Here is a 15875-nt window from a genome sequence, read left to right as displayed (position 1 = left end):
TGGGGAGAAACTACATTTTTTGCATGGTGAGGGTAGATAACAGTTTATTTAAATTATTATTATAATAATAATTATTATTTTATTAATGTTTTAGTATATATATATATATTAAAGCATGGTTTAAAAACAGAATTTAATGCAAATATATAATTGAATTGAATTAAAATTGAATTTATGATTTTCTTACAACTGTTTTTCTTGAGAAAGAAAAAGCCATTTTGGCTTGATATTATTAGAGGCTGAGGACCTGCGGCATCCACTGATTCCCCGCGTGATCTTTCACTCCATTTTTATGTCTAGTAACTATCTGATCTCTGCAATTGGCTCACAGTCAATAGTCTAATTTTTTTTTTAAAGTTTCTATAGTTTTTCAAACAAATTAGCATGCATTTCTAATCAGGAAGTTTTTGTCTAATTAATAAACAGGGCTTTAGAATTCTAAATCAGCATTTTGGTGATCTAATAGCATATAGTATAATAATAATTTTTACAGCGTGGGAAAATGAGCGCTCATCTCCTGCTCCTCAGCCTGCTTATATATTTGGAGCTAGTGCTGTGGTTTAAACAATCAGCAAAAGTAGGGAAAAGCACTTCTAACTTTTGAGTGTATCCGTTCAAAGGAAGCAAACATCAAATTGATGTTCTTTTTACAGAAGTCATTTGGAGCTACATCTCTTCATGCATGTTTCATGTCTGGACCTCTGTGTCAGCATTTAGTTTCTGACTATGTGGATAGGTGTTTGAAAATGAAGTTGCATAGTATACATAATAGCTCCCCTTTTTGTGCAAACTGTGAAGTAGGCCAGCTATACTGTTCCCATCTCGCAATAGGAAGCCTGAGACCATCTTACTGGCCCCAGTGAGTCCATAGCAGAGACGTGTGTATTGAACCCAAGTCTCTTGTCTGGTTATCCACACGGCTGCCTATCATTTGTATTGCCCATTAAAGTACATAAAGCATAAATATGGCTCTCCAGCCTTAGACATTTTATTTATTAAATCTATGAACAGCCCTTTTTGCCCAAATTGGGCCTTCACAATAGCTTATGAATAGGCTATGGAAGAAATTGAAAATGCATGGGCTAATTATCTAAAGACTAAATTAGCTCTATGTGTATGGCAGATCTTTCGTGTAGCCAAATGGATTGTAAATCTTTACTTATTTATGTTGTGGCATGTGGAGTGTGCCAGTGGAACAGGAAAAACACCAGACAGTTCCAGGTAGAGTCACTTCCTTTGCTGACAGCATAGTGCAGATCCACAGCTTGTAGGCATGCAGTTGTATGTTGCACAATTCTTCCAGCAGCTCACAGTCTCCTTGCCAGGTTCCAAGAGGCTAGGCTCTGGCCAAGGGCAGGAGGGACCAAGAGCAAACTGACTTCAAGCCAATGCTTTTCCCCCCCCAAAAAATCTAGGGGTACTCTCATTTTGACTCAAGAAAATCACTATTTTATAGTTCAAAGCGGGGAAAATAAATACAGTAATTGGACAAAAGTACAAAGAACATGCATTGCCTCCACATCGGTATGAGGTTGTGGGCACTAACATCTTCCCCATTTCTCTGCTTGCTGTTGTGCCATCTTTTGTTTTTACAGAGGTCATCATTAACTTTACACTTCTTGGGTGGCTGTGATAATGAAAAATACTCATTTTCCTATTCAGATTTAAATACTGCCCCTCAATGAGGCCAAACCTTCATCAGTAAAACATCACACATCCACATTCCCCACTGCTTCACACATTAAATGCCCGCTTCCGTCTGAGACTCAGGAAACACTGGGAAAGGAAAGGAAGCCGGGGGGGGGGGGCAGCGGAACTGATGATTCAGTTGCTGGAGAAAAAACTTAGCATTTTAAAATTTTAGTTTCTTCTCCTGTTAGATTCACAAAACGTTTAGGGATATGTGTACCCCTGTATCCCCCCCCCGAAAAAGCACTGCTTCAAGCACAAGTAACCATGCTTTAGATTGTGCTGAGTCACTCTCACACACTCAACTAGTCGCAGGTACAGGAGAAAGACACCCAGGTGAACCAGCACACCCTTATACATTAGCAATTTATTCATCTTATTTAATTAAATTTATAAACTACTTGATTGTACAAAACTTCAACATGATTTACAAAGAGAATAAAAGAATAAAATTATCAGCAAAAACTTTAAAACAAATATTTAAAACATTTTTTAAAAAATGTGATCAGAAGAACTGCAAACAAAACACGCATCAACATTTACATATCTAGGTAGACTTACCTAAACAAAAATGTCTTCAGCAGGTGCTGGAAAGAGTACAGTGAGGGCACCTGCCTGGTGTCAACAGGGAGGGAGTTCCAAGGGTGGCTGTTGCCACACTAAAAAACTGTGTCTCACAAATGTGGAACACGTCTTGTATGGCACCTGTGTCAGCAACAGCCCCACAGATCAAAGTGGTTGAGTGCAGCATATGTGGCTGAGTGATCTGAAAGGTAAACTGGCCCCAATTTGTTAAGGTCTTTCTATGCTAAGAGCAACACCTGGTAACGACCTGGCAGCCAGTGCAGCATTCTTTGCTGACTGCAACTTCCTCATGAAGCGCAAGGGAAGCTCCACATAGAGCTCACTGCAGTAATCCAGTCTTGAAGTAACCAGTGCATTAACTATTGTAGCCAGACTTTCCCAGTCCAGGAATGGCCATAGCTTCATACCAATTGCACTTGGTAAAAGGCACTTCTAGCCTCTGAGGCTCCCTGAGCCCCCAGTGACAAAGGTGGGTGCAGAAGCTCCCCAAAACTGTGAACCTGCTCCTTCAGGGCAAGTGCCACCCCATCAGCTCTGCATGCAGAAAAGGCTCCAGGTTCAATTCATGGCAGCCTTTCCAGGTGGGTCTGGGATCGTTCTCTGCCTGAAGCCGTGGACAGCCACTGCCAATCAGTGCAGACGATGCTGTGCTAGATGGGCCAGTAGCCTAACCTGGTGTATGGCCGCAGCCTATGTCCCTGGAGTCCAGCCATGCCCAGAGCATGCAGCAGCGGGGGCTTCTTCTTATGTTCCTGTGAAGTTTCCCCTCTCAGCCTGGGAGGATTGATGGTAAAGTTCTGATTGCACACCAGCCCTGCATACATGACATAACCCATAAAAGGTGCGTTCAGCAGCCCAGCCCAGAGTAGCCACCTGTCCCTCAAAAGAACCCATACATGAAATCTGACAACTGGCTCCCAGGTCTTCATCCCAAGTCTTCTCGTTCCATAGGCTGTTCTTCCACCCCCAGGATTCTTGTCTTCTCTGCCATGGAAACTTTCTGGTTAATAGCCTCTGATTAGCCTCCTCTTGTCAAATTGGCTGATGTGATGCGTTGCTGAGTCCTGGCTGATTAAATCGGAAGTCTTGTGCACTTTCCTGGAAGATGCTCATTACAAGAGATCCCCACTTAATGCTGGACAGGCCAGGAAGACAATTGGGCTTGTCAGTCTTTTATCTTGGCATTTATTTAAAAAATAATACATTTTCCCTTCTCCTTCTTTTGAAGCTCAGAGATCTGCCTGTTCATTTCTTTGCTGACAGCACCACCACCACCCCGATAGGCAGATGCCCAGGGTAGCCTTAGCAGGCCAGGGTGACAAACAGGCTGTTCCACAGACCTACTTCCCGTAATAGTACAGTTTAATGTGCAGAAATCAAATTAGGAATATGGCGCACTCACCCGTAACATAAACACTGTCGTTCTGCTTTGATTGAATGTCGTTTTCAGGCATTATTTGGAATGACAATTTTATATTGAACAAAGGATTGCACAACCTCAGAATGCAAAGCAGCAACTTTCCAAGTCTCCTCAAAAGGACTCTGTGGTGACCCAAGACTTGTGTTCTGATTTCATGAATGCCAGAGGTTCTGCCTTTGCCCCCAGAGTGCTCTGGACTCCCCAAGGTTTGGGTAGGTGTGTGTGTTTCCTCACACACATTTTCTCACTCCCACTGTTGTGCACAGGTTCACTCAGGGCTCAGTGCCTTTGAGCGTGTGCAGAGCTACTTCACTAAGGATACCGCAGGAAAGGGTTATAGAAGGTGCGTCTTCTGGATGACAAAATCTGGTGTTTAGTGGGCCCATCTCCATCCTCTCCTTCAAAATTAAGCACTCCCATGAAGGTGAGAGTCCTGCTGGGCCAAGGCTGCTTTAATTTCAGTACAGAAAAATGTACCTAGTAGGGCTTGAAAATAGGAGGGGACAGGAAAGTGAGAAGTAGGTTTTATGGATAGAGCTGTAAACCTCCATCGAGAAGGCCAAGAATCAAGGGTCTTCTTCACTGCCTGTGGGTGGTGTTAAGCAGATCATTCTCAGCCTCTTAAGAATTTTTGTGGATATGAATAAGAGGATGACTGTAAGATCAGCACAATAAGAAAAAGTGCTACATACACAGTTAATGCTTAGTATTTTGGAGCCATTGGGAATATTCAGTATTAGTCATGCTGGGTATCCAGGTTCAGAACAGACCTTGGGTGATGCCTTCTGGAGAAGCTTCAGATAATCCATTTCTACTGCAGCAGTTGACTGACTTTTTCAGGTTGGGAGGGGGGACCTGTGGCCCCCTAGATGTTGCTGTACACCCATCATACCTGCCTATTGAGTATGTTTACTGAACCTGATGGGAGTTGACGTCCAACAACACATGGAGAGCAATGATTAGAGCATGATTAAATGATCTAATATAATGCATTTTGGAAGGAGACAGCAAAATAGTCATTGATTATATGCTTCCCTTTCCTGAAGTGTGCAGTTAAGAACCTAGCCAGTCAAGGATTTCAAAAGCCAGCACCCAGCCTTTGCCTCCTCTTAGTATTCTGCTGTCCTGACATGTGTCTCCCTGTGTAGTTCATTAAAAGAGGTGCTAGCTAATGAGCACACACACACCCCAAATCCGGCTTCTGCGCCGCTGCACAGTCAGAGCAGACCTGGGCCAAGGGCTCCGATGAAGTAGACCTCGAGTGAGTATTTTATCTCACTTGAAATGCTGGTGTGGGCACAGGAGGGAGAAATGGAGGCAGGCATGTTAAACAGTGTGGCTTTTTCTTTTCCTAAAGGCTGCTCTTCACAAGGAATGAGCCTCCCTCTTTGTTGACCCAATTCCCAACCAGAAGAGATGCTCCTTGAAATCACACAACTTTGTACTGAGACGAGGATATTGATAATTGGTTCCTAGCAGCTGTCAAAGGCAAAAGCCCAGTAGCAGGCAGCTGGAGGAGAAAGCCCTTGTTCCTCTATTACTTTAGTATATTCCAGCTGTCCAGAGGAGCCAGCGAGCTTAGCTTGGTATATTTCTCCTCTGTACTCCAGGCTGGGTTTTGGTGGTCTTGGAGCTCACACTGATCTGGTATCTCCTGTCTTTCCAGCATCAAATGTCTTGCTGCACTGCACTTGTCAAATCCTTGAGAGTTTTTACTGCATCTGACTGCCTATGTTATAAGAGGTGGGGCTAACTGAGGCTATCATGCTTTGCCTGAAGCAGTGGCAATGTCCCCTCTTTAATGGGCTTAAACTTTGAACTGCTCCCTGCTGTGCCAGTCCTTAATTGTTCTGAACTGCAGGCTCCCAAGAATGGCAGGAGTGAGTGGTTTGGTGCAGGGACACCAAAGGAGGATTTCAAAAAGACCAAAATGGCCAGTTCTGTTGCTTTATAAAGAAAGGGGTAAGCTTACACCACCATGTGCAGAGCCTCACTGCCTTTACAGACATGTGTCCACACCCAAGCAACCATTCATACAGCCTTTATGCACAAAGCAGTATACATCATTTTGCCCAGAACCCCTTATTACACCTGATTCTCCCCGCTCCGGCCCTAGAGCCCAGCATCCCAAGGCTGACAGGTAAGCAGCATCAAAGCTAGCCAATTAACCAAGTGAATATAAAACATACATGAGCTCATTCTTGCAACAATTACTAATTAGTTTGGGGTTATCTTAACTAGGAAGATGGCATTTGCAGGCCTTCCAGAGCATTTGACTTTTGGTTCAACATGCGATTCCAATGCTATTCATACTACAGATGGACAATGGGCAGATCTGGAACAAATTTTTTTGGGGGCCAAATCACTGAACCCATTGTCACCTTTGGCTTTGGATTAATGGGGAGTGGAGAAGCCATTTTAATCTCTGCTTTTGTCCTCAACAGTCTGGCAGAGAGATCTTCTATTTAATGGCAAATTGAGGCTGTTAACTTTTAGTTGTGTTGCTGAATGTGGTCAGTAGGAAAACGTGACCTTTGGTTTTGAGATGGAGTCTTCCATCTGTTTTTCTTAATATATCCATGTTTTCATTTCCTAGTCTTTAATTTCTTTAATGTCAAGTATCCTGTTGCTCCCACAGCCTCTGGTCCTTTAGTTTGCTTACAGATCATCGCACAAATGGTGCTCTCTCTTCAGAGAGTGATCTCTCTTTCTGGGTTTGTCTCTTGCAGTGGGAACACCCTACTATATGTCCCCAGAAAGGATACATGAAAATGGCTATAATTTTAAATCGGACATCTGGTCCTTGGGCTGCTTATTGTATGAGGTAAGTATCACTTTCATGTTTATGCACAGTGTGGAAAAATGGAAATAAGTGGCAAATGAATAGTTCAGAGAATAAAACTTGCCTTCCATTCTGAATCACGAGTTAGTAGACTGTTGGATGAGTACAGACCTGGGGAAATGCCAAATTTTGAGGAGTCCATAGGATTGCTGGATCTTGACCAAAGAAGGCAAGAATCAAGGACAAAGTCAGATTCCTGTTTTGCAAATCATTAATTACATTGCCCAAAAATTTGGTTCTGACACAGAGTTTAAATTCATGCTGTTTAGTTTGTGTGATAGTGAGCTTCAGAAACTTAAACTTCTTGCATCTTTGGGTTGGTCACAGAGGATTCATGCTCCATCCATACTTAGTATATTACTTAGTCCTGGGCTGTTCTCAAAATACCCTGTTGCAACTGTGCCACTGGTATAAAAGTGTAATTTGTTTTAAACAATAATTGTCAACGTGAGTACCATGGAAGTTTTGAAGGAAGTTATGTATGATTTGTGATGTGGTCTGAGAGCTGCAATGCTCAAGCAACCGGTGGTGTTGAAAGTGCATGTCTGACCCTGAACTTGAGCATTGATGGCAAGGGCAGAGGAACATCCCAGGGGGTTGCCTCTTGGGTGCTCTTCTGAAGCTTCCTGTGCATCAATGTGAGCTGCTTTTAAAACTCAGTGAGAGACTTGGTGCCAAGAGCCCTGGAAGAGCAAGCTGCTTGGGAACCCCGGGGTCTGCCTGCCTGCAGATCATGGTCAGGGTAGCCTGTAGGGTATTACTTTGGAAGGTAGAGTTCCAGTGGTCCTTGCGTTGTGTTGTGTTTATATTGGCATCAGCCAATGACAGAATGAATTGCAATAGTTTTGCCTTTAAAACAACAACAACCTGGAGAGGAGGGGAAACAGTCTCAGTTAGGAACTCAGGTGCTGCTGACTCTGCTTTGAGGTCCAAGGGCAGATGAGAGAGACCTAAGAAGACCCATTTCCCCAGAAGACAGTTTTCCTTGCTGGGTTTTGAGCTGAAGAATCTCAAAAATATTGGGTGCAGGAGGCCGTCCTAAGTCAGATAAGAGCCGTGGGGATAGTGCTGTTCCTTCGGGGGGGGGGGGGCGCTTGGCTCACAAGGTGTAATGAGATGCTTGTCGGACCAGGCAGAGTGCTGTTGTTGGGGTTTCAGGTCTGAGTCATCCAGCAGCTCAATAGGTGCTGATTAATTTGTTGGCAGTGTGCAAAAGCACCATGCAGGGTCCATCAAGAGGGAGAGAGAAATATCGGTGTGGAGAAGTCAATAAATGAAATCAATGAGATGCTGTGGTAGGGATTGAGTAGCCTTTGAGAGAGCAGCACAGCGTGACTCGTAACAGCCCTCTGCTCCTCTTGCAAGAGCTCTGCTGCCACTGACTTTGAAGTCGTGGGTGATGGGAGGGATTTCCCTTAAAACAGACCTAATCAAGGTAAGCCATCCAGTTGCTCCTGATGTGTCCAGAGTGAGCCCTCAAGCAGAGTCCCTGGTGCACGGGGGGGGGGGGGGCGTTCCTCAAGGGAGCCTCTGCTTCCTTTTTTATGCCCCCCAAGGAGACACACCGCTTGCTTCTGAGGAGCGGACCCTGCAGTTCGTCTTAGCAGACATTGGCCTGGGAATCATGAAACCCCAGGGATCTCCTGGTCCACACCTGCATGGATCACCCCAGCCCAGGCCAGGAAGGGCTTCTGGGCCACCATAGCAAACAGAAAGAGTTTTGCTGTTGCTCTGGTGGAGAGAGAGGGCCTTTGGCCAGGAACGAGCCTTGGCATTGATTGCTGCCAAGCAAACAGCAGCAGGACTTACTGAGGTTGGTTCTCCGACTGAAATTGTTTGTTTGTATGTTTGTTTGTTTCTTAAATTTATATACAATGGTACCTCAGGTTACAAACGCTTCAGGTCACAGACTCCGCTAACCCAGAAATAGTACCTCAGGTTAAGAACTTTGCTTCAGGATGAGGCCCCATAGGCTAAAGTGGTGCTTTAGGTTAAGAACAGTTTCAAGTTAAGAACGGACCTCCAGAACGAATTAAGTACTTAACCCGAGGTGCCACTGTACCGCTCTTTGTCCAAGGATCACAGGGCAGTTTAAAGTATAAAAGCACGAAAATATGTAATGTATTAACAAACAAATCAATAAAAAAAACCCACAGTTTAAAAGGCCATAGTTTGTTTAAACAAAGGCTTGGGAGAAGAGGAATGTTTTCATCTGGTGCCTAAAGATAAGTAATGAAGGTACCAGAGAAGCCTCCCAGGGAGAGTACAGTATATACTCGAGCATAAGCCGACCCGAATATAAGCTGAAGCACCTAATTTTACCACAAAAACCTGGGGAAACTTATTGACTCGAGTATAAGCCAGTTCACCACACCACAAACCTCCTGGTGGGCCGGAGTGCGTGGGTGCATGCACACACGGCAGAGGGGGCTTCTCTCCCCCCCAGCCCCTCCTGTCCCCCTGCCTACCTAGTGTGCTGCCGAGAGGAGGAGGCTGGTGGTGGCGGCGGCGGCGGAGGAAGAAGGAGCAGCCCAAAAGGGCTGCTTTCAGGCTGCTCGTTCCTCCACTGCCAACAGCCACCGACAGGAACCCTCACTCGAGTAAATGCCAAGGGGGGCTTTTTCAGCATAAAAATGTGCTGGAAAAGTCGGCATTAAACTCGAGTATATACAGTATTCCACAAAACGGGGATATTCCTTCAAATGGTTCCTTTCTCGTGTTGCCAGTCTTGGCCGCATGAGAAACGACCTTTCATGGAGGGGGCACACGAGGAAGGGCCTCAGATTATGATCACAAGATCCAGGTTGGTTCATACTGCAGTCCGGAGCCATTTAAGGCTTTGTAGTTCTAGGCAAGCACTTTGAATTGGGCCCAGAAAATAACTGTCTGCCAGTGCAGTTGGGCCCAGATGGGTGGGGGCAATATGCTCAAACCACCTTGCCTTTGTGATTAGGCTTGCAGGGGGAGGACAGCAGTCCTCAAGCTGAGTGTTACTGACAAAGAAGCAGGTATGACTCCTTGGAAAATGAGTTTTGACTATATATTACTTTTGTCTCCCGCCTTATTGAATTGCTTTTTACTTTATTCTTTTGGTATTTTGTGACTTTCAAATGTGTTGTGAGCCACCCTGAGCAGTTCTTGAATGAAATAAATACAGGGTGGTGGTTTCTGTGAGCCCAAACAGGCTCGCTCAGCCCATTGTGTCCTTCTCAGTATCATTAGGATGGGCAAGATGAAATGAAAATGCTTTCCTCTCCGTACTGCCATCGTTTGCAGTTGTTAGAACTATAGCACTAGGTGGGAGTGTGTTTTTGTGTCTACGGTTGCTTGAGTGTCTTCTAGTGCGGAAAGTACAGCAGTGTGACAGTCTCTAAAATTATCCCCCTTCCCCAGTATTGTTAACTCTGAAAGGAAGAACCCCCACAGCCGGTCTCTGCCATTCCCACCAGTGGAACTGCAACCTTTGTGGTTCACTCTTCTGGGAAAGCCACAGTCACAGGTGACACTGCTCTCCCCCAGGTGGCCCTATCCTTGGTGTGCCTGAAAAGGACCTTCCAGTTTATGTGCCTGAAAAATACCTTCCAGTGATTATGTTTGTCTCAGAAACAGCATGAGAAGAGGGTTGGCTCCCTCAGAGCGTGTTTTGTCTTTCCCCACATTTGTCACCTTCCATAAATGGTGGCAGCTTGTAATTAAGTCAGGCTCTCTAGTCAGGCCTTGATCACATTTAGGTCAGCAATCAGGAAGAGTGTTCCTTATTTCTGTGTCTATATATTAGTATATTAATTCATAATGGCCTGCTTTTCCGTGACTCAGGCCCAAGTCAGTTCTAAGCCAGCCATGGCACTTCCAGCTGTAATCTTGAAGTTTCAGTTCAGCGGAGATAAGCGTATCTGCAGATATTGTTCCAAGGAAGCATCTTCGCAAATGTAGCCAGCCCTGAACAAGCCCTGTCCTGCCCAATGCTTAGTGGCGTTGGAGGCCACCAAAGATGTCAGTGTCAATACTCTGTTCTCATCCTCCTGCTCTGCTCTTGCTTTGTTAAAAATAGGGAAAGCAGCGGTGGGTGGGTGGAAGAAGCTTTCTCTGTGCTTTTTGTTTTTGATTATGTTGTGCAGATAAACTGGGGGAATTTTGTCTCCAAGTAGCCTAGAGGCACACATGCCAGTTGGAATTCACTTTAACATTATTTGGGCTGTGTGTGTGTGTGTGTGTGTGTGTGTGTGTGTGTGTGTGTGTGTGAAGCCAGATAATGCCACTTAAACTTGACATTTACAATCTCACATTGATTTATATTAAATCTTATCAAAATAGTGGGAAGGCTTCACCATCTCCTGGGGATCTGTCATCAAGATAACTTGCAAGGGATAAAAATAAGTTCTCCCTCTCCTGTAAATAGCTGCAAGCAATAGCTTTAGCAGTTCTAACAAGATAATCAATTTAAACACAGGGAGCAATTTTTATTTTCTTAGACCAGTCGTAGAGCATGGTGGTCAGTTTGAAACGGGGATCCAGCCATTCCACTGCAATTGTTCTAATCCAGATGTCAAAACGAAGCCTTCAGATGCATCTAAGCCACAGACCTCAGCCAGCCACCTTGGCCATTCCAGTCACAGGAGTGAGGGGGCCTCTTGCCCAGTGCCTCAGATAGGCTGCCCTTGTCCGTAGATGACAAGAATGGGGAACAGGGCTCTGGCTAGCACTGCTGGGAGTCTTGCCGTTGTGTTTTCAGATTTGGCACTGCAGCCATCTCTCAGGATACGATCTGGGGATTTGGTGCAGGCCCCTGTGTGAGCAAAGGAGTCTTGAATAGCCACCCTGCGCTGGAGGGGTTGGAGAGCTGCCTGTGTTCAGTGGGTCTCAGTGGCGTCAATGGCTGACTCCCCATTCCCAACACATCCCTGGGGTGGGTGCCTCCCCCCCACACACACATGGAAGGGTGTATGAAGCAGAATTGAGGCCCGTGATTAAAGCTGTGCTGTTGAGGAAACAAAGTTTTAATATCACGGAAATCCAGTTTGATTTGGGCACCTTTTCTTAATGGATAAATCAAGGGACCTCTGCCTCACTGCCAAATTTCTAAACTGCCCAAATGGATATTGGTAATTTGTCTGTGTTCTCTATCAGTATTGTTTATTAAAATAATAAATGGGTGAGAAGTGCCTTGGAGTAACTTCTCCCCCCCCCCTCCTCCTCCTCACTGCATTAAAAACAACAACCACCACCACAACAACAGCAACCACCTTTGCTGGGAGATTGCTGATTGCCTGCCAAGAGGCAGATTTCTTTAGGTCGCTACCCCCTGTGCATGATAATGAGCAAAAGACTTAACACCTTTCAAATAGACCCTCCCTATTAAAATAGTGACTCAGAGCTGAGGCTCCGCAAACACAAATAAAAAGAACGGTGGCTTTGCCGATCTGCCGCAGCTTGCGGCAAAATGGTCTTTAAAAGATCTTCTAACCGGAGTAGATAATATCCACAATTATCCAATAGTGCTTCATTAGGAGGAGGATTATTTCATTGTGGAGGGGCAGCTTGTGACAGCGAGAGTGACAGGGAGCCCTTGAATAGCATTATGGATTAATAAGCAGCTGGGGCTCCGTGGGGGCCGCATGCTGAGGGGACGCCGCTCTCGCTTGCCGAGCCTCTGTGCCACTCGCTGGCGGCACTCGCTTTGAAGACCAACCTTATTAGAGCCGGATGTAAATGGGGAGAGGGGTGTGTGTGTCTTTGGCTCTTTTCCTGGAGATGGAGGCGAGGGGGGCTGGCCTCATGCTTCTGCTGAGCGTGTTGTTGGGGGCACGTTGTGTGTGTGTGTGTGTGTGTGTGTGTGTGTTTGCTTGCTTGCTTGCTTGCTTGCTCGCATGCCTCAAGAAGAAAAGGTATCTGGGGTGCACGGGGGCATCTTATTGCTGCTTTTGTACTTTCGTGAAGTTGAGCAAACGGCGGAGCTGCTTTTCTGTCCTGCTGAAGTTCAGGTCAACTTCTAGAATTTACATATTTCTTTGGGTTGGGAAAGAGTTTCAAATAGGAAGCAGGATTTGACTGAAGAGACATGGAGCTGTATGTAATGCTAGTCCTACTCAGAGTTGACCTATTGAAGTTGATGAGCATGGTTAACTTGGATTCATTAATTCCAATGGGTTGACTCTTGAGTAGGGCTTAGTTGGATGCAACCCATTATTTGTTTGTTTGTTTGCTTGCTTGTTTGCTTTGAAAGGCCCTTTCATGCCATTAGCCTTGTTGCTTGAGTCTTCTGCGTGTTTTACAGTCAGTCACACTGCTTGTTTTTAGTGGTTGGGTTTGTGAAAGAAAGAAGCAACTGCAGAATTTTTTTAAGCCGCTGAGGGCGAATTAACAAAATATTCAGCTGGATTATCCTCTGCCATCTCTGAAGTTATAAATTGCTTTGAATGTATAAGGGCTGCACGATTGGCTGTCCAGCAGACACTTGCAATGCTGCCTCACATTTCTGCAAAGCCTGCATAAAATGTTTCCCGTGTGCAGGGCAAGTGTCTCTTCTGCAACCAAATGGACCAAAAAAGTGACAGGGCTGTTATGTAAGAAGCTGGATCTCTCTGTACAGTAAACAAGGTTATAATTTGCCCTTTGAATGAAGCAAACACAAAATGTTTCCATCAGCATGAAGCATGAGTCTTTACCATTGGCAGAAAAGCTTGCACTTGCTCTTCTCAGGCCAAACCTGTGGCTCAGAGATACTTACAGAGTGGCTGCAGATCCAGCTCTCTGAAGAGGGGACAGCTGCTGGAGGTTGATGGCATCTGGTTGAGCATGAGCTCCCCCACCAGGATGCAATGGCCCATCCCGATGCAATGCTGGGGAGTAGCCAAGGACACCCTAAGAAGTTCATTTGCAATGGTTTAGTCCTTAGAACCGCCTGGAAGAGCCACCCGTTTATTGGCAAGTTTCAAAGTTGTACTTGTGGAAATGGTCACAACCAACTTGGGCACAACTGCCAAGCAGCAGACCCGTGCAAACTTCAGTTGGTCCTCCCTGAACATTTCTCCTGTATTACTTATTTTCCAATATTTTCTTTCTAGATGGCAGCTCTCCAGAGTCCCTTCTATGGCGATAAAATGAACCTGTTTTCGCTCTGCCAAAAGATAGAGCAGTGTGATTACCCCCCTCTTCCAACCGAACATTATTCTGACAAGGTGAGTAGCTTCAGCTGTACGCTCTCTTGGGCCCTGAATGGAAGGAACACACACAAACACACACATGGCAGGGAGCTCAAGAGTGGAGCATCTTCAGGCAACTGCCTTGGCACATCCTCAAAGCCTTTTCAGAAGGGAGAAATGCCTTCCTGCTTACACAGCTGCATATTCAGAAACTTTTTCTAATCACGTACCATAAAGCAGCAAGTGTGATGCTCAGGGAAAGCAGAGCAGTGCTGAGGCAGCAGGATGGGCGGCACCGTGATGCCTAAAGCTTGGTTTTCCTTCTCCAGTGCACAGCATCGTGTGACTGGGCCCAAATGTGCTGCAAGTTGCCCCATGGCATCTGCTGAAAACTGGCCTATCAAATGCTGGACCAAGTACAGCCCTCAGGGGATCTCAGCATAAGCTTTGAGCTTCATCATTTGTGAAATGCAGTGTTTTAAGAACGAATGGAAGGAGCACCTGGTGGGAGAGGGTGGTCGACAGTGTTCCTTCCTGCCAGTTTTCCAGATGCATACCTAGGGTCCCTTGCACCCTTGGCAAGGAGCTGTATTGGCACCCACACATCGAAAAAAATCGCTTTCCTGCAATAGCCACATTAGAAATTACTACGTTTTATGCAGCCCAAGTACTTGAAGTGTCCAGTAGGAGGTAAAAAAATCCACAGGCCTTTATATTGCAGTGCAAGGAGGATGGGAAGCTTCTCTGTTGTTTCATCTCACCACAACAGCGGCAGTGCATTGCCACACACATATTCACCATACATTCTGTAGTCCGATAGGTGATTGTGCTGCCAGCACAGGTGCGCCTCTGCAGCTTTTAAACAAATATATTAACCCTTTGGAGTTGGAAGGCAAGTGATCAGATCAGGGCAGATGAAAGACCCAAGTGCGCTTTCAGAAGTCTGCTGCCTCCCGCACACCAGTAGCTTCTGTAGTCTTGATTTTAAGGAAATGTGAACCTGCTTGTTTGGTAATGGAAGTGGGGGTGGGCATAAATGCCAGAGAAGGGGCACAAAGAACAAGCTCTGAATTTAACACACACACACACACACAACTTAAGGGGAGCAAGGTGACCAGTATTCCAGCAAGTTTTTTTCTCTGAATTCAGTGTGTAAAAAGCAGATCACCATGAATGCACTGGGATCTTGTGTATAAGTTGCTGAGAGTTTGATGTGGAGGCGTGGGGGGGGGGATTAGTTGTGGCAGCCTTTGTACCAGGAGCAAGCAGTCTTGAGCATTCCAATCAGCTTGTTGCAAAATTTGCCTTTCCTTGCACCACTTCTCTTGGCTGCTAAGTCCGGAGCATTGCTTAGCTGGAAGGGCAGAGTTTCCAGTAGGCAAGGAGAGGTGGTTCCAGTGCTGTGTCCTCCTCTTCAGAATAGAAGGAACATCAATATGCACGTTAGCCCAGGTCTTGTACGGTGTCCAAGTTGTAGGCTGTGGCATTTTTTGGCACAGAGTTTCCGCCCCGGCTGCCATATGCAGCTCCTTGGCTGCTTCTCTGAGGAAACTGGTCATGCACATCCCTTTCCACACTGGAAGGCTTATGCTAAATGGCCCTGGCTGCTGCTGGTCCCACTTTGGACAAATGCCTGCATTTCCTCTCCCCTTCCTGATGCGCAGGAGTGTTGATGCAGCCATGCCGGCCCCTCCTGGCAACTTTCTGGCTGCTTGAACACGATTCCTTCTTGCAGACCACTCCTGTGGCCCAGCCAGGTTCATTGTCTTTCCCTTTGCCTTGCTGCTGCTCCAGCTTCTTGGAATCTGCCTTCTGGCAGCAGGAATTAGTGCAAGTTGACAGATGTGTTTCCTGTCTTTCCAATTACTGTCGGTTTGCCTCCCTCTGGCAGTGCTAAAGAGAGTGTGCAGTCTAGTGATACAATTCAGCGTGAGGAGGATGGTTGAGAGCTCAAATAAAAGTGGCAGGTCCCAGAGAACTCCGTTCCAGATGGTGCATTTGCATGCAACAGGCCAGCACACTGGGTGAATTGCCATTGTGTGAAACTGCACCAGTACACACACACACACACCCCACACACATTCCTAGCCATGTCAGTAAACATTTAGTCTCTGGAGTATTGAGTTGGCACTCCAGAATGATTCATTCTGTGTGGGTCAGGAAAATGCTTCATGGGGGGAGTCTGTGATGTGAAGTT

The 15875-nt window shown here is 45.8% G+C and overlaps 1 protein-coding gene across 3 annotated transcripts in view; it reads left to right on the top strand.

Annotated features, from left to right (window-relative positions):
• NEK6 (NIMA related kinase 6) overlaps positions 1-15875 on the top strand; it is a 96118-nt gene that overhangs the window by 76505 nt on the left and 3738 nt on the right. For all 3 annotated transcript variants that reach the window (XM_081896603.1, XM_081896602.1, XM_081896604.1), the window contains 2 exons: positions 6424-6518; positions 13601-13714. In XM_081896603.1, the coding sequence (XP_081752729.1) occupies positions 6424-6518; positions 13601-13714 (209 nt within the window). The remainder of the gene's footprint in view (positions 1-6423; positions 6519-13600; positions 13715-15875) is intronic.

The sequence above is a fragment of the Podarcis melisellensis genome (genome assembly GCF_964234715.1).
Source record: "Podarcis melisellensis genome assembly, chromosome: Z".
In the NCBI taxonomy this organism is placed as follows: domain Eukaryota; kingdom Metazoa; phylum Chordata; class Lepidosauria; order Squamata; family Lacertidae; genus Podarcis; species Podarcis melisellensis.
The sequence above is the reverse complement of the archived record's forward strand: the minus strand, read 5'-3'. Positions and strand labels throughout refer to the sequence as shown.